This window comes from Epinephelus moara, chromosome 9 (genome assembly GCF_006386435.1).
Source record: "Epinephelus moara isolate mb chromosome 9, YSFRI_EMoa_1.0, whole genome shotgun sequence".
Lineage (NCBI taxonomy): Eukaryota > Metazoa > Chordata > Actinopteri > Perciformes > Serranidae > Epinephelus > Epinephelus moara.
This window is the reverse complement of record NC_065514.1, coordinates 26874220-26892996: the sequence shown is the minus strand read 5'-3', so window position 1 is coordinate 26892996 and position 18777 is coordinate 26874220. Positions and strand designations below refer to the sequence as shown.

Here is an 18777-nt window from a genome sequence, read left to right as displayed (position 1 = left end):
CAGACAACACATAAAACCAGAGAGGGGAAAAAATGCATTAATACCAGCAATGTTAAGCAGCACAGCTATTCTGTGTCACAGCTCATTACCGGTGCTACAGCGTTTTGCCCAGCTGGGAGAACTACCTCCACTCTAACAGGAGTGTATTCATCATCAAATTCCTCTGTAAGGTCATGCAGAGACTTTAATTCTGCCTCTCTATATCTGCGCTTGGCTCGTGGTTTGAGAGGGCCAGTATTTAACTTCTTCAAGACGGGGATGTGGCTTCCTGCAGGGGCAGAAACTTGCTGCTTGGAGATGCAGCGCAGGAGCTGGATCAGGTCAGAGATCACAGACGGTTGTCTTGAGGAACTGTGGAGCAGCGCTCTGGCCTGGACCCTGCCCCCTGGGTCATCAGTGGCACCATGTCTGGGGGCAAACACCTTGGGCTCTCTGAGTTTTCGTTTGGGTGGAGGGTCTGGAGGGGTGTCTGAGGAAAAGTCTCTATTGAGGGACTGCAAGGACGTGGAGCGACCTTTGAACCCAGGTCTAGGCAGTATGCCTTTACGTTGGACCAAGTCAAGGTACATGCTCTGTGAACGGTGCCGTGTGCCTCGGAGACCAAAGCTTTTAGAGCCATCGAGCCCTGCCATTGATCCCAGCCTGCTGCTCCTGAGGCTCAAGCGTCCCGGAAATGCCCCTTTACTAACAATCCGATCCAGACTCACACATCTTCTCATGCGATTCTCGACGTGACCACTTCCACTCTCTCTGAAAAGCTGTCCTTCAGAGGCCAGATGACACATAGCCTCATCATCAGGGTTGCCCACCCCAGAGGACCTGACTGGAATCTTGCAGCTGGTGCTCTCCACGTATCTCCTGCACAAGCTTGGGTTGTTTTTGTTGTAAATGTGGATGATGCACTGGATCAGGTGGTCTTTCTCCGCCTGCAACTTCTGGATCTGACTGTTGTGTTCATCCTGCAGCTGGCTGATGTTAATATCGCACTGCACCACCTTCTCCAACTGAAACACACATTTTCCGCAGAGGAACTCTCCACGTCCATCACGAGTCACCTCCCAGCCCAGCACATGGGACAAGATGATTTGTAGCTTCCTCTGTGCCGATGAGCTGAAGATCCAGCGACACTGGCTTCCCACCAGACGAACACCACATATTCGACATGGGTCCTTCATGGCACCTTAGATCTTTGGATTCCAAGCTCACCCTCTTACAACTAGTCCAAAAAGCCTCTCGCTGACACACAAACTGGTCAGTGACCTAATGGTCATCAGTCTGCCAACCATGGAATAGCCATCTATCGTTTTCTCTCACTGCATCAGCAAGAGAGGCGCAGAGGAGAATGACTGAGTGCAGAGCAGTATAAGCCCTAAGCTTTTGATAATCCCTGCTCCTGCCTCTATTCCACTCTCCCCCACACATTCAATCAGATCAAATCCTTTAGGACTGCTGCAGTGATCTGCGTAATGGCCGGTGCCAGACCATCTCTAGAAAACCTTCTACAACCAGATCAGGTATGAAGATCTGCCCCATACATGTGCTTCTTGGGGGTACCATTGTAGATAGCAGCAGCCACTCACTCCCATGGAGTTCATTCTGCCTCCAAGTACATCTAAAAATCTGCTTTAAGATTAAAGAAGGTGCTTCCTGGCAATCACATTCCATTACACCTCTATCCTGGAGAGGTCACTCACAGTCCTGTCATGTCACACATCATCTCTGATAGACACATCGTCCCTGATCTTTCAAAATCCTTTGCAATACATGCAGCCTATTCATTTATTTTTCCAGATCAGACAAACACTGAAGGTTGCGTCATTTTTGTAGATAGCAGCAGCCACTCACTCCCATGGAGTTCATTCGGCCTCCAAGTACGTCTAAAAATCTGCTTTGAGATTAAAGAAGGTTCTTCCTGGCAATCACATTCCATTACACCTCTATCCTGGAGAGGTCACTCACAGTCCTGTCGTGTCACAAATCATCCCTGGTAGACACATCGTCCCTGATCTTTCAAAATCCTTTGCAATACATGCAGCCTATTCATTTATTTTCCCAGATCAGACAAACACTGAAGGTTGCGTCATTTCTTCCCTTTAATAAAGAAGGCTGGACGTAAATAACTCATAGGAACTGTCTCCAGACAGCATGGTAATCCGGTCTTAACATTGTGACCTGAGTCCAGACGCCAAGGCCTGATGAGGAACCATGGACACTGTCCAACAACAGCTTTTCACTCTGAACATAAACAACACAGTACTCCTACCAATAGTCTGATAACCACTTTTAAACAGCATTGCTTTATCTCTTTATGGTGGACATTCCTAAGCTTCCAAAAGTGACTATAGTATAAGATACTGTATCTAAAAAATCCAACAACTACCAATCAAACATTAAAAGCCCAATCCACAGGGTTCAAATTTCATGTCAAGCATATGTGTCATGATATTCAGTCCACAAACCCACAGAATGTACAACCATTTCGCTGGCATAGAGAATATACATAAGCAAATCATTTCCAATACACTTTTACTGTCATTAAAAGGATTATGGGAATTAAGGGATGTCAACTGTTTACCATTAATCATTTAACTGCCAAGAATATTTTTGACCAGTTACACATATCGGTCTGTAGGTTAATTTTGCTTCTCTCTAGTTTACTGGTAGGAGCTAGCTAGCGTTGCTGCTTATTAGGGATTTATTACTAGTATGCTATCCCGACCCATCAGCATTGCTGTGGAAACACTGTGCCCACTTTCTGTTTTCCCCCCAAAACAGGTGAGTAAGCAGCTTAATTTTTTAGCTGTAAACCTCTACTGCATTAACTACGTTATCACTGACAGCACCGTTGGCACAGCTAGTGGTGCTAAGATACCTTAGTTAACAATGCTAAAGGGGTTTCCAGCTTAATATAAACCCACCTACTCACTGGGGCTATCTGGGGGGAGACCTGAAGGTGGTCACCATTCAGCAGCAATGCTGTCTCGTTGGTGGTACTAATCGCAAATGAGTGGCACTGCTAGCTAGTTTCCACCCGAGCTGGGTGGTGCGTAGTGCGCAAATTTGCATTACTTAGGATAGCGAAGGAATGACCCGTTCTGCTCTGCCTTACTCTGCCTCTGATTGGCTTGCCCTTACATTCTTACCCTAACCCTAACCAATCTCCTCCTCTAAACCTTACCAATCCAACTGATTAAAGCAATAAGTACAGTCAGAGGAAGAGTAGGGTGAGTCATTCCTTTGCTATCCTAGGACATGCACATTTGTGCACCGTGCAGAGCAGCCAAGACTAACGTTAGCTAACCAGTGGAGAGCTGAGGGCGGGCACAATTTTTTATCATGTTAATGCTGTTGCCTGTCTGTCAAAAATACAATAAAATGCAAGACATTTTACAATTCAGTACATTAAGATTTCAGTGGACAGCGCTTAAAATGTAGTGCTTAAGCTCACTGAGTCAAGGGAGCACCATACTACAGCCTGTAATTTTTTTTTTAATTAACCACTTGGTTACCACTTCCATAGTGTCAACCTATCGAAAGCAAAATTAACCGAAACTGACATCCCTAATGGAAACTGAGAGATTACTCTATAGGTCAACTAATGGCATGCAAAACAAGTGATAATCAAAGAGCACCAGTAGTGAGTAGTCCAAACTCCCTCATCACCAAGTAGTTATAATGATGTAAGCTTCCTATTGTGAAGCCAACATAGGAAATAAAGCCGCAAGATTATGGTAACAAACAAGAGTATTGCTTCTCTTTACTGGAAGAGGGTAAAAAAAAGCCACACTAGGGAGGCACACAAAAGAAAAAAGCAAGCCATAAAACACACCAAAGTACATTTCTTGTGGTTCAGCAAAACAACATAGACAACCCTCTGCATGCTTTGTGTGCACAGCAAAGACCATAGCCTGTGTTCATCTATTAGTCTGTGAGTGTTTGAAGTTTGAATGGCTTCATGCATTAATGCCCAGTTAAATGAGTTAGCATTTGGTTTGAGGAAATATTATCGCTGAAAACAGACTACAAAAGAATGACATAACAGTGCATGACATGAGAAGTCTCCCAGAGGGACAGACAAAAACACCAACAAAAGATCTAAAAAAACATGGATAGGTGCAAAGGATCCAAAAAGCAGAAGCTTAGCATTCAGCCAGCAGTCACTGTCACTGTGCAGTAGCCATTTTATGGCACCTCACAAAGACATTTAATGAGGAAATCACCACAACACCAACCTGATAGTCCGGTGTTGTTTTGTCCTTCTCTTTATGTAGCTCATCCCTCAGTGCCTGAAAAAAGACAGTCAAAGGTCACTCAAATGTCTTTTTTAATATTGCAATTAGTGTTGCAACTAATGTTTAGTTATTTAGTGGTTTGTGGCAAAAGAAGGTAATTCATTCAATTTCTCTAAATATACTTTATGTACACTCAAAACATGCCAACAAAAGATTTTGTAACTCTCGTGAACTAACACAATTTTAAATGCATTTAGGTATCACTATAGAGGGAAAGCACCTAAAATTATACCTTTTATATAACTATATGTAATATCTAAAGCAACACATGAAAGTCATACCTCAAGTTCCTCATCTTTCTTAGCAATGAGATCAGATAGCTGTTTAACACAGTCAGCTGATGGTGCATCAGTCTCTTGGTCTGCGCTTTTCTTCTGATGGATCACAGCTTCCTGGTTCTTTAAAGCAATCTTGAGCTGCTCGATGACACTGGAATGAGCAAATATAAATAAATAAAAATAAATAAAACATATTGGAAACACTTAGACCCTAATGCAGAAAAAACATAATGTGTGTCCCTACTTGTCTTTCTCCTGCAGAGCCTGCTGCAGGTCTTGGACTGGGCTGGGGACAGGACCAGGGGTAAAGGCACTCAGTGGACCCAGGGCTTGGAACTGCTTCTCCATTGTAATATTCTTAAGTTTTTCCTGCTCAGCAATGGCTGCCATCTTGTCAACCTCTTCCTCTGCCGTTCGCAGACTCTAAAATGAGGCAAGAAGACTAAGTGAGAGGACAACCCCCAACCACCTTTGGAATGAAACAGAAAATTACTGCTCTGAAAGAGTGTATTAAAACAAATGGTTTTTAATAACCTGTTCTAGGTCAGCTATCCTTTTGTTGAATGCATCCCGAAGTGCATCCATCTCCCTCTGAGCTTGCTCTCTCACACGTTGGGGTTCTCCTGATTCTCGACCAGCCAGACTCTCCAACGCTTTCCTGAAAAACATTCACAGGGGAGATTAGGTTAGCACTCATATATATCTTCGCCACTGGACTTCCATGACTTTTACCTGCCAACTAAAATTTGGCAGTACTGAACTGTGCTGTAGGAATATATATGGAACAATACTCACGATGCAGACACAAGTAGTTCCTGTTTCTCTGCCAGGTCTCTCTTCATAGACTCCAATTCCACCTTCAGCTCAATGTTCTATAAACACATAATATTCAGTTCATTATAGCAGAAATTGTACATCCAGAGTCATCACAAAAACACTGACGCAACAGGAAAACTATCCAAGAGATTCTTAGCAATTGTTCTCTTAGCTGCACTGTCAAAGCAATACTTAACCCACAAATGACCATTTGGGCAAGTGTGTGCATTTAAACTCTGCTTAAGCGGAGCTTATGACTTGAGCATACAGCTCGATAAATGAAACTTGGATTATATTGCAGGAGTTGTGTGAGAGTTTGCAAATGGATATTTTGATGTAGTTTTGCTGTTGTTAAACTCGGCCCCTGTTGACTTCAATTCATGAAGAATGTTCACTTTATTAGTCGCTGTGTGATGACTGATCTGTGCTTGTGCAGTGAAGTACAATGAGGAAAAAAACATGGATGTATACAGGAAAAACACACATGAATTCCGATATGACTGTTCTCAAAGAGGTTTGCATTGCCAGTGACTGGATATGTATTGAATTTAGGACCACACATACAGAGACGGCATACATTTTTATGGACAAAATTTTAAAATTGTTCCATGACATTTCAAGGACCAGTAATATTTTTTTTTTCAGCTTCAGAAAATAAATTGCCATTTTCTTACATTACCTGACTACTGTAACAATTTCATTGCACTCTTTTCCAAAACTTCCAATGCTTTTTACTAAGAATGAAAAAAAATCAGATTTCTGTGTTCACACTATGAAAAAAATCATCTATGTTACATGAGGGGAAAAAAACATATTTTGGCCATATCTGAACAAAGCCTAAGAGAGCTTGTGGAACGTAGCAGACTCAAGCTTGTTGCCCCAATGAAACTACAGGACGGGGGCAGACACCTGCAAGCATATATCGGCAATCGCCAGTTGTTGAGCTCATGGTGGCCCGTTAGAAGATTTTGACATATTGCCCAGCTCTAGTGTGTACATATAAAGAACATTCTTACATGACACTTCGCGTCTCAAAATGATAAGAAACACAAGCGGCCCTAATGAGAACAGCAGATTCCAATGTGCTTACATCTCACTCAGACAAAAAAAATAAAAAGCAAGACGGCTGTTCTTGGATCATAAATGTAGGATCTCGGTTGAACCAAGTCCACCTGTTGTTGTGGCTGAAGTTCTCAAGTAGTCTTGATGGGAAACACTAAGTCACATTAAGACATGAAGACACTGAGGGGCTATATAAATGCATGACAAAGACAAGGAGTGTAACACACATCTTTGCATACTAAAGTAAATACAATACCGTTTTGAAAATGTCCTCGGTAGAGTCATCACATTTCTGCTGCATGCGCTCCTCCATGAAGTAGATGCGCAGCTTCAGGTTGAAGTTCTCTTTCTTCAGAGCTGTGATTTGCTGCAGGTGAATGACAAAAAACATTTTAATAAACAGGAAAATAACTGATCAACAAATACATCTGTATCCAAGTTGTATCAAAATATTTTGTCTCTTTGTCTAGCCCAAAATGACATCTGTGCATTAACTTTACTTATATTAATGACAAAGTTAGGAAAAACAATTTGTGTCAAAGAAAAACAGACAAACACTTCATCTGTGTGGAAAAGTAGGACAACATGTTTACATGGCAAAAAAGGATTATGTTTACTGTTGTTAAAATGAAGAGAGGCTCTCATGCTTGTATGTGTTTGAGTGTGAATGTGTGTGAAGTGGACTGTGCATCATTATGCTGCAGGCTCAGAGCAGCATACATCTGGTAATGGGGGTTGGGTAGACTGTCAGAGGGAGGAGGTAGAAGTCTGGACCCCTCCGTAAACCTCTAATCATGAAGCCAGCCAGGCAGCACGAGCCAAAAATCTGAGCATGCATTCCACTCAAATGCTGAAATATAGGCTTCAGCTCACCTCAATCCTACTCCTACACACACACTCCATCAGTAAATCTCCATAAATGGTCAGCACGGCTCGGTTTCAGTCAGATTGAGGATCAGGTTTAATAAATCATAACACCCTGTTTGTTGTGGTGGGGTTAAGTTGACTGCATGACCTCATACTAACAAGCTCAGTGTTTCAATCTATTAACAATTAACAGCATTAATACACAAATTAAAATATGAGTCAGTGAGTTAACGTTATTTAAATTGACTTTGGGCAATCAAAGAAACATTGAATCTACTACAGAGCAGCTCCACTTTAAGAAACATCATGCCACTTGATACACATCACTCACATTCTCATAGTCCTTCATGGTGAGAGCTTTGATTGGGGACATCTTGTCAGGGAAGGACAGAGCTGTAAAACAAAGTGATACACTTTTACTCATGTGAGTCACAACTGCGCTGTGGTCTCTGTAGCAAAGAGAATCTTCCCTGCCTGCATAGAATAATAGCTCCCAGCTTTCAGGAATGTGTTTATTTTAGAGAGATAAAGAGAAAGAGAAAGAAAAAATGTTTTTCACTGAGAGGCATCAGACGCGAGACATGTTCTGGAGACCTGCCATATTTAGGCCAGTTGAGAGCAGCCCACAGCTGATCATGTTTCACAAGTCAACAACACATTTCACAACACTGACTCTTGATTCACAGTTTGACGGCCTGACGGGAAGATCTCCGTCACCGCTCACGCTTGTATCAGTTGCTTGTAAATATACACTTGTTTCTAAATCAGAGATATGTTGCTTTCCTCTTCTGACAAAAGTACTGCAGCCACTACTAAGACGAGAGTAGGAAAAAGCAAACGTCATACATGGGTAGCAAGACAGCAGCAAAAGACAAAGAGATGTCTGCTGCCATGGATGGAAATGAAACCCTACAGTTTTATTCAGTTTCTAGGAGGGGTCAACAACAGAGGTTGCCTGATTTTTCCAGAGCTAATGATGGAAGTAGCTAAGTAATACAACATCTTGCTCCCTTTTTATTGCAGTTCAGAGTTGCACACGCACAGTGCCAATAGGGCACTTGCAAGACAACTGCAGTGAGTGAAGAGAAATGCTGTGTCTCAAACTTAATCTGTGCTTACACTTGCTATTTTGAGAGCATGAGTACGTTCACACTGAGTACGTTTACATACACAAAATACTCAGATTTTTGCCCTTGTTCAGAAAAAGACAATAATCCTACTACGCAGTTTACATGGCTACTGAAAATGACTATTCCACTAATATTCTCATTTGCATGCAGCCCTGCATATTTCCATTAACGTGCCCTAACGTGTTCCTTATCATGTCATAACATACAAAACTGGAATGACTGGAGCTGCTTGTCATTTTGTTTCTTTGCATCAAAACAGGATTTCTGCAAAGTTTCCCAGCAGAGGCGGACTTGTTGGACTGTGCAGGGACAGCCTCCTTCTTTCATTCCTCCAACCACCTTCTTAGAAAGGTCAGTGTTGCACATATCCAAAAACCTGTTAATACCCAAGTCCTTTATAATGTCAACATGCCCAAATAATGCTATCAAAATCCAAATAATGGCGGCATATCCCACATCTTAATCAGAAAACGCTATATATTCGGAAAAAGGCCTAATTCCAAATATCCAAACGGAATATGCTGTTTACATAACCTGCATTCAGAATCTGTCTGTTTACTGGGTTAATTCTGTAATAATATGGTACTGCAAACAACAACATAAATGCTCACAGTGATATAATGATACATTACATTTATTCTTTACTTGAGGCATTCCACTGGCCTGAACACATGGTTTATTTGCCCTGTGCAAGTGTTAATGTCAAGCTCTGTGACAGGAAAAAAACAGGTGGACACACAGTGCTACCAGGTAGAGCGCACTCAGTGCACTATGGCCCATTTAGCCTAACATATAGATAATGTGCAGATCTTTTTTCCCCATCAACCAATCAACTGGTTGAAGAGTAGCTAGACTTTCAGTCAATCAAGATTTTCTTTGACTACACCCCTAAACATTACCCTGTCAAATTTGTGCACTACACAAGTACGTACATAGTGTATGCAGTGCACTACATTTAAATGTATTAACAAAAGAAAGGAGTTTAGCTGGTTGGCATTAGAGGTTGTGGGTGAAACTCTAATGCATTGTGCAGTTTGCCACAAGTTTGAGAGCAAGGCAATTAATTTACTTAAATAAAGATTACATGACAGGTAACGTAAGTCTTGGTTGTTATTTTATAACAGCTAATAAATAAGACAATTTTTATAGAAGTGTGTACAACTTGATTATGGTTAGGAAAAAACCTAAACAAAACAAATAAACAAAAAACCTTGAACCCTGCTTATTTTCCAAGACTATACTGATCCATTTTTGTTTTTTGTCAGCACTGGCCTCACTGGTGCACTAAATGCAAGTAAGTGCAAGGAAAGTTCAGCTGAAATTAGTTCTTGAAATAAAGGTTTATTTTCTTATCCCTACCTCAGAGCCCTAGTAGGGTCAGTACAACTAGTGCTGGGCAATATTAAGAAAATCAATTACCACAATATTTTTGACCAAATACCTCGATATTGATATTGATATTGCGACAATATTGTAGGGTTGACTATTGTTGCTTTCACAAAATATTTACTATAAATGTGGATATAATGACTAAGAGGGTAAAGGTAAATAAGAGAGCGACTAGAACAGTCTGGTAGGTTCAGAAAATAAATCACTGTGTGTGTGATGCAGTCTTTAACACCATGTAAAAACAACACTTATGATATAACAACACACAAAATCTAGGACAATATATAGTCTCATATCACAATATCAATAGAATAACAATATATTGCCCAGCCCTTATTTATACGCACATTCAACAACTACATAATGTAGCGACCGTCAGTGTTTTGTCTGGATGCCTCTGTGTATTTGTCCCCAAGACCAGCTTGACGGAAAGTCACATATGCTGACCTATATTTGCAAAAATTATTTGCTTACTGGCTTGCATGTTCTGGTCCAGAGAATATTGTCGGCACACTACAAGAATTAGAAACAGGATTACCTAATTAACAACATACAGCTAATCCCTTATCACAGCTTTGGGGACACAACTGTGGGAGGTCACAGCAACGATTCAACAGCAGTATTAATTAATACACGAGAGAGATACACAACCTGAGCAAGAAAAAAAATGAAGAGAGAACAAAAGAAAATCTTACCTGTCATGCTGTCTGTGGAATAATCTCCAGCATCTATGGAGTCTGGCAGTCTGCAGCTGTGGACAGAATTATGTTGTTAGCGATGCAGCCTAGTCTCTATGAACATTTGGAAAGAGATCATGGTTACATTTTGCCACATTCAAGAAAGTCAATCTCACATTTTTAAAAGTCACCGGAAGCATAGCAAACTCTGCTCTCTATCCTTGCACAGTGTACACACTCTGATTATTATGGTGTTCAAAACATAGATGCGTCACGTTTATGTATTACTCACGCTGGCCAGCTCCATTGGGCCCCAAGAACAATCCATAAATAGCTCAAGAATGACTCTCTGCTTCATTTACATCCACTCTGGCAGAGCCTCCTGTGTGTACGTGTGTGTTTGTGTGCGCGTGTAAGACCATGTGCCAGTGGCAGCCTAGCCCCTCATGTTCAGAAAGACAAGAGGAGAGAAAAACAGAGAGTGGATGGAGAAGAAGGCTTTCATTGGTAGACAAGTAGACTACTGTGGCTCTGATCGGCGAAGCATCACACAGTGATGGGACAGTGGCGTCACTCACAGACACGGTACAAAGCACCAAACATTAGCAACACATCTGGATCACAAAATGACACAAAGGGGAACCGGGGTTGTACTGCCACAACACAAATGCATCACTGGCACATGTAGTAACGCAGTTTATTAAGCATTAGTGTAAATGTATGCTGACAAATTTTACTTATTAAACAATTACTTCCATAAACAAAAACATTTGGGCCAAAGCTCATGTCCCTCAACTTTGATCCTTGTGTCTAAAAATATATAATGTCCAGCATTGCATAACTACTTCCCATACCTCCCCTGGCGGTGAAAGAACTCCCACTCTGCTGCTTCTCTGGTATATTCCTCAGCAAAGAACAACAGCGCCAGCATTACTTGTTTATATCTCATGTCTACAGACATATATTTTATGATCTTTGCATATAGAAATTAGCAGATTATGGTTTAGCTAAGTAGCATAATAATAAAAAATGTATTGATATAAAATGATAAAAAAAATAAAATAAATAATAATCAGGGTATGAAATTAACAAAATATTTTGGGGGCAATTTTGGCCCCCACAGTCTAAAAAATGGGGGCATTTTCAAAATGTTTGGGGGCCATAAAAAAATTGTAATTATGTTCTAACAATAAGCACATGAAAAGCAAAACCAACTAAGATAGTGTCTTCACTCTTCAGTAGAAACCACTATAAATGAAATAAATAATGGGTTACATAAAGTTATGGCTGCAAAATATCACTCAGATTTCCTGTAATTCAACCAGTTTAAATGTGATGATTTAACCATTAATCTACTGATAGCAGTACTAATGTTTCACCACATTACAGTTACTTTTACTGTTAAAAAGGCCAAATTGCTATAAATTCCTTAGATGCAATCCTGGAAGTAAGTTAATTTAAAATTTAACATTCATTCTACCTTAATTTTTCATTAATTTGTCATTGTGTAGACACAGATCACCCAAGAAATGGTTAGTTTATACTTATGGTACAGCAAAGCCCCCTCCCCTTCTCTGTCAGATTACTCTCACATAATCAGTACAATCTCGTTGATTATGTCTGGAAGATGAGTTGTAGTTGTGACGGTAAATTAATTTAATAAAAATAAAATTATACTTCTTATACTAATTATACTACTAATGTCAGATTGTAATACTGTTAAAAATATAAATACATATAGTTGTTTCGAAAACTTGGGGGCAATTTTGGCCCCCGGAACATGGAACATGGAAGACATGGAACATAATATGGTAAGAATATTTCTTTAGTGTATAATCACTTAGAAATAAAAACTGTTGTGTTTTCTTTACCTTGGAATGAGCCATTTGTACCTACATAGGGAGCAGATCTATATTTATAGGGACTGCCATGTTCACCACCATGTTTCTACAGCAGCCCAGAACAAACAAACCAAACACTGCCTCAGATAAGGCCATTTTCACATCTGCCATCATATTCAGAAAGCCCATCTGCAACGAGCAGCGTCAGAAAAACACTGATTTCTTAACGTTAAGCTGCTTTATTCTGTGTTTTTACTGGTTTAAATCACCAGGTCCATTTTTTGGAGAGGAAGAGACCTTTTCTGATAATTTGGCTCCTGGTGAAAACCTCCTGAACGTTTGAATTTTAAGTTATCAGATAAAAAAGGTGAACACAAAATACCATGTGGTAGTTGAGCTGCCTATCACCAACATGCCAAATAGTGTCAAGGAAACACTGATTTGTTAATGTGAAACTGATTTATTCTGGGTTTTTATCAGTTTAAATCACCATGTCAGTTTGTTTTGGAGAGTAAGAGACCTCTGCAGGCAATTCAGCTCTCTGTAGAAACCTCCTGAACAATGAACATGAAAGGAATTCTGGCTGGGAGAAGTTTCACCTGGTGACAAGCTGCAATCCGCACCGCTATACACTACTAAAACCCCCTTAAATCTTAGACACTGAACCTTTAAAGCCTCAACAGCATTGGGCTTCAACAATTAACCAAACTGCTCTTCCCCATCTTTGTTTTGCTTCCACTCCCAGCAAAATCTACAAAGTTAGACACACCATATTTCAGTACATTAGAGTTGAGAAGATAAGATTCAGTGCCAATTAAAATGGCATAGCCCTCTTGGACAACATTGAATCATAGTGGATGTAATTAGGCCTTTAGACACTGATAAACAACAAAAGAAAAACTCTTTCATGTTAAAGTAATCCTATATTCCCTGTGACACATAGTGAAACCATACAACATGAGGAATATGAGGCAGAAGGAGTACAATAATCCTCCACAGAACACTAAGGATCAGTCAAATGTGTTTACAATTGTTGCATCACTGAGGTTTCACATGCTGAGCAACCCCTTCCTGTGTTAATGGAGAGGAAGCACTCTACAACAAGAGCCACGATAAGGGTAAAAGCACCAAACATAAACATGAAAAACAACATCTGTCACAAATTACACTCTCTTATGAAAAATAGATGACATTACAACAAGTCTTATTGACGCTGCATTTGTAGTAACCCCTCCAGTACCCAGTGGAAACATTGTAAGCGCCTATAAACAGTGACTTCCTCTTTCTTTTCAAACTCAGTTCAGCTGCTGGTGACAAACATGGAAGCAGCAAAGCTCACAACAATATCAATTACAGTAGTTCATGAAAAACAACAAAAACTGATGAAACTAACAGTACGCACAGACATATTTTTTAAACTAAAAGGGCAAAGTGAATCATGTTTCAGAATTCACGAATAAGTAATTCACACCGCACATATCAGCTAACATCTTGGATTACTGAGGCACGCTTACCACCTGGATGACTGCTTTCACAAGGGACACAGCTGGGCTAGGTCATGTACAAAGGAGACGAAACAAGGACACTACAAACACTGAGATGCTATAACTGGCATATAAAAGGAACAGAAAGAGCTATGCACTAACAATATCTGGCAAACACTATCCACCAAGACCACCTAAGAGCAGAGCTAAGAATGCACAGTTCACCTACCACAGTCACACTCCTCTGTTATATCAAGGAGAGCCCGCGAACAGAAACAGAAAACATGTATGACATGTCAGAGCTACCGGTAACTCCACATTTTGTACAAAGACAGTGAAGAGAGACGTCGCTGCTTCAATCTGAACCCTGCTGCAAAACTGGCTCTGATAATTTCCGCTTTCTTTCACTGTCTGAATGACAGGTCGACAAAGCGACCGCAGTGTCATCCAGTGAGCTGAGTATGATTTATAACGGGAACAGTTACTGTTTGCCTACACATGACAGGCTCTCTGCAGCCTTTCTGCACTTTTATTATGTCATTATGGTTTAAGTACCTTATCATTTTCTTAATTTGGCTGGGTGAAATTGGCCTCACTAAACAGGTTTTGCTCATTTAGATAAAATCGTTTGTATTTAACGTTGCAAGCTCACTTTCATGCATTGGTAAGAGTGTTTTCTATGAATCTACGTCAACATTAACGTCAGTGCAAACACAAACGCAACCTTAACTGGAATAGCATCGTTTATTTAAATTGGCTACTAATGTAACTTATAACGATAGCTAAATATGTTACATTTGAAATTATCCAGATACATTTGATATGTGTGGTCACCCAAATGTCAGACGACAAACTAATTTTACGTTACCACAGGAAAAACAAAAACAGCAACGTCTCGTAAGACGCTATAAATACCCTAAGCAAGAGGCTATAACGTTTTGTAGCTAACTACTCTTGGTAACTTATATCTAACTTAACTCACTAACGTTACAGCGTTAACAATATATCATACGACATGACAACTTGAGTGCCTCTATGTTGTTCCAGCAACTAGTCAGGGCCCGTGCAGCGGTTACTAGTCACTGCTGTCGGATTAATGGGTTAACGTTAGCTATAACGTTCTGTTACATGCTAGCACTAGCTCGCTAGCTTTCGTTGGTAGGTTTACCTTCCGTTGATGTCAACGGGAAGCGTCAAATCGTCTCCCACGACGGAGTCCATGTTATAGGTTCACTTATTCTGGTTTCTCTCTGGTAAAGTAAGACATTTTACAGACTAGGCCTAATGTAAACTTCGAAAAGCGGGACGGAATTCAAAATAGTCCATGCTACCGCCATCATGATATGGTAAACGTCACCATTGTGCACGTTGGAAACTGGCGATGCCTTCAGGGTGTGTAGGAAATATTTGAATCTACGACTGAAACCAAACAGTGGAAGCTACAAAAACACGGATGTGACGATGTAAAGTACAATAATACGGCCTGTATACTATGATTATTTCATGTCCAATCTCATTATTTATTCACCATGATGCTTAAATGCAAGTTTATCATTTACGACTTCGAAATGAAGAATTTACGAGTAGAAAGAATGCAGCATTAAACAGGGTGGATACTGGGACAAAGTGATTGGCCAAAACAAACACTTTAGGGCGGGACATAGAGGCTCAAAAGTACAGACACCTTCAGATCAACTATTTGCCCCTTTGGCATCTATCCAGGTAGTTGGGTTACAGTCTCTCACAAAACATTTTTTAAGAAAAGGTTATCTGTTTTTATTTATTGAGTGGTCCCAAGAACCCACAGCATCTTGACATATAATTATCATCACTGTCAGATAGAGGTAACATAATACCAAAACAGGAATTGCTTACTGTGGCAATAGTTAATAAGCAGCAATTACATTTTTTACAAGAGAGGGACATATATTGTGTTTTCATGCATTCTTAATTAAATATAAGTAAATAGATAATGCTGGTCCTTATTCACATCTGATAAAAAATAATTTCATGATTATGAATCTCTCATGCATCTGTGTGAAACTCCTTTGCACAACTCTTCAAACAGCAATCAGTCCTTATCCATCTATTAAAGATGTCACCTCTGTGTTGCTATTTGCAAGTAAGAGGCCAAAGGCATGTAATGAAAGGAAGAGATCATTATTAAGCATTTCTGAGTTGGAAAATGATGGAAACAAGACTAGGTCTCAACCTGGTATGTGGCTGTTGCGGTTCAGACAAAAAGAACAACATGGCATGGAAAAAATTGATTGAGTACAAAAATGTTTCTGGTTATTTGTGAGTTCAGGTTACATTCTGTATTGGCTCTTCTGTCAGTGAAGAATGTTGCATAAAAGCTGTACAAAATTGAATGTCCAACTTTGTCATGCCTAGATGATGATGAGACTGTAGGTCTTACATATCAACAACAATTGATGGACACGGAATGCATACAAAAATAATACAAATGACGATAACATTTTATACGGTATTTTAATATTATGTATTGTATTTAAAAAAGTGGAAAAGGTGCAGAATTCCACAAGATTTGTTTTCTCTTGTTAAACAATCTTTGTAGAAATGAAACAATACATGCTGTGATATGCCTCCTTGCCTGTTTTGGCACCTATTATATGTAAAGTATTAACAAATGACATAGGCAAAGCACAATTTGAGCTCATGCAGCTCATATTGATAGCTGTGCTTTATATTTTGTTTCTATTGTGTAATGACTGATTGAAATAATACATTAATTTGACAACAGGTTGTGTTGTTTGATGGAAATATTTGCTTTTGTTGCATGTTTTTAATGTTTTGTGAGTGTTAGAGCATTTCACTTTCACTTTCACCTCAGGCCTTTGTGTGAATTGTTTTTGAAAGTGTAACCTCTGAATGGACAACTGCAAGCAAATGAGAAAAATTGTAACTTGAAATGTCTGACATGTTCATCAAAGAGTATGTTTAGACATAATTTGTATGTGTGCGGCGAGTGTGAAAGTGGGTGTGTTGCATGGATAATTATCAGTTGCTCCAGTGGGCTAATTATAGTAGATATACAGTCTACGGTAATGACTGGAGTTTGGGTGTTTTATCACCTATTTAGCTGAGTACAACTGTCCTGACAGAAACAGCTTTATTATGCCTGGATGGCATTGCAGGTTTTTTTCCTGAATGCTCAAACACTAACAGTGACAAACATTTGGATACCTATGTGTACGTGTGTTTACTTGATGTTTATGAGCTGCACACAGAAAGAGCCAAAAGCCAAGTGGATTTCAATTATCCTATTAGTGTGTGTAGGGAGTGCTTTGTGTGCTTGTTCAAATGATGATTTGCATGTACTGGCACACAAATCAAAGCTTGTATTGACAAAAAGATTTTGAAGAATTTTGCAAGAATTGTTTGCTTTTGTTGGTTTTATGTAAGGTTTTGTGTAAGGTGTGTAGAACTTTGCAAAGACAGCATACAGTTTCAAACATAGTGCCCAAACAATCAGTGAAAACTGTAATGCCATAATCACTGGTTGAAAAAACATGTTGTAGAATATTTGTTGTTACAACAATTAACTAAATTAACTTAATGATGTTTTCACATTTGGGCAGTTTAACATTTTTATGTCAGCTCAGGGTGAATCAGCATCTTTTAGGCCATGATGTCTGGAGGTTGGCGAGTATGCTGATCAAGGATTAAAGGATTTATCTTTGTCATTATACAATACAGCATTGCATGATAAAATGCTACACTATGCACACAGAAAAAGATAAAAAGATGTTTAAAATATTTAAGTTAGAATAGGATACAAACTATAAAATACGCAATAAAATAGAACAAACTAATGACGTGATGGAGATATGTGATTAAATGATATATTGACCGCCCAACTGGATATGTTTCCAGTTTTCATTTCCAAATTCTGGTCACCTTATTCCATAGTGATAAGCCTACTGTTGACACATGAAAGATGTGCTCTCACTTGTGGAGCACACCAGAATAATCAATGTAACAGAAACAGCTGAACAGTTGTTAAATGGATAATTGCATCCTGTTGCAACTTTGTATGATTACATTGTGGAGTGTGCAATGGTGAAATTGAGCCACAATTAGTAACTGCATGTATAGTTCACTGCAAATCTATGTAATGAATGGTGGTAGAAATGCTTCTGCCTGGTCTCTTATTTAGACTACCTAACATCTATCATTTGCTCTTATACTGCACAAAACGTCTTATTAAATTTTAATTTAAAATGCATTCACCACATAATCACCAAATAGTGTGAATTGTAGTCCTGCAGGCTGACCTGAGTGGGCTGTCATCTTTGAGCATCTTGGTGGGCAATAGTGGGAGATCAGGCTGTAGAAGGAGCACACCCCAGGATTTCTGTGGAGACTTGTATGTGACAGAACATGTGGGCCACAGCGCCCTCTACAGGCTTTAAGTACCACATTACCTGCAGGCTGTTCTGCAGGCTGTTCCACCTGAGGGTGGTGGGTATTATAGTTCACTTTACATTGTCTGTCAAATAACTGGAAATAGAAATAACAGATACAGTATGAAACAGTAGATGAAGCAGACTTATTGTCTTGAAACTTCAGACAGGCCCATTCATATGTAGTGCAAATAATTTGTTTTTAAAATGAAGCAGTCAACATCCTGGATCATTCTGAGTTTCACAGAATACTCTCTTGTCTGTCCCACAGACACAAAGTCATATAGTGATGATTTATGACACAGTATGTGCACCTGTAAATATTAGTGGAGCATTGTCTTTTGTTTTGTTGTTTTTGGAAAAAGCTGAGACACTTAGAACTTGCTTGGTGTGAACAGCTGGTTCAGCACCACATGAAATGTATCCAGATAACAACAGCGACATCGTGTGGTGTAACTCTTAATTACAGCCAGGTTTGAGCACAGTTGTACTTAATTTGAGCATCATTATGAGT

The 18777-nt window shown here is 39.7% G+C and overlaps 2 protein-coding genes across 6 annotated transcripts in view; both read right to left on the bottom strand.

Annotated features, from left to right (window-relative positions):
- Positions 1 to 15197, bottom strand: part of LOC126396103 (CDK5 regulatory subunit-associated protein 2-like) — a 41138-nt gene extending 25941 nt beyond the window's left edge. For all 5 annotated transcript variants that reach the window (XM_050053950.1, XM_050053945.1, XM_050053948.1 and 2 more), the window contains exons 1-9: positions 15005 to 15197; positions 10530 to 10585; positions 7647 to 7708; positions 6705 to 6815; positions 5366 to 5442; positions 5105 to 5228; positions 4815 to 4993; positions 4574 to 4721; positions 4233 to 4286 (exon numbers count right to left, since the gene is read on the bottom strand). In XM_050053950.1, coding sequence (XP_049909907.1) covers positions 4233 to 4286; positions 4574 to 4721; positions 4815 to 4993; positions 5105 to 5228; positions 5366 to 5442; positions 6705 to 6815; positions 7647 to 7708; positions 10530 to 10585; positions 15005 to 15057 — 864 coding nt within the window. In that variant the 5' untranslated portion in view covers positions 15058 to 15197. The remainder of the gene's footprint in view (positions 1 to 4232; positions 4287 to 4573; positions 4722 to 4814; positions 4994 to 5104; positions 5229 to 5365; positions 5443 to 6704; positions 6816 to 7646; positions 7709 to 10529; positions 10586 to 15004) is intronic.
- LOC126396105 (uncharacterized) lies at positions 11 to 1821 on the bottom strand. The gene has a single exon (XM_050053952.1). The coding sequence runs from the start codon at positions 1173 to 1175 to the stop codon at positions 66 to 68; it is 1110 nt and encodes a 369-aa protein (XP_049909909.1). The 5' UTR covers positions 1176 to 1821; the 3' UTR covers positions 11 to 65.
- Positions 15198 to 18777: the final 3580 nt, after the last annotated feature.

What these genes read in the sequence shown, in the direction of transcription:
- LOC126396105 (XM_050053952.1), bottom strand. Translation starts at nt 1,175, where the DNA reads ATGAAGGACCCATGTCGAATATGTGGTGTTCGTCTGGTGGGAAGCCAG.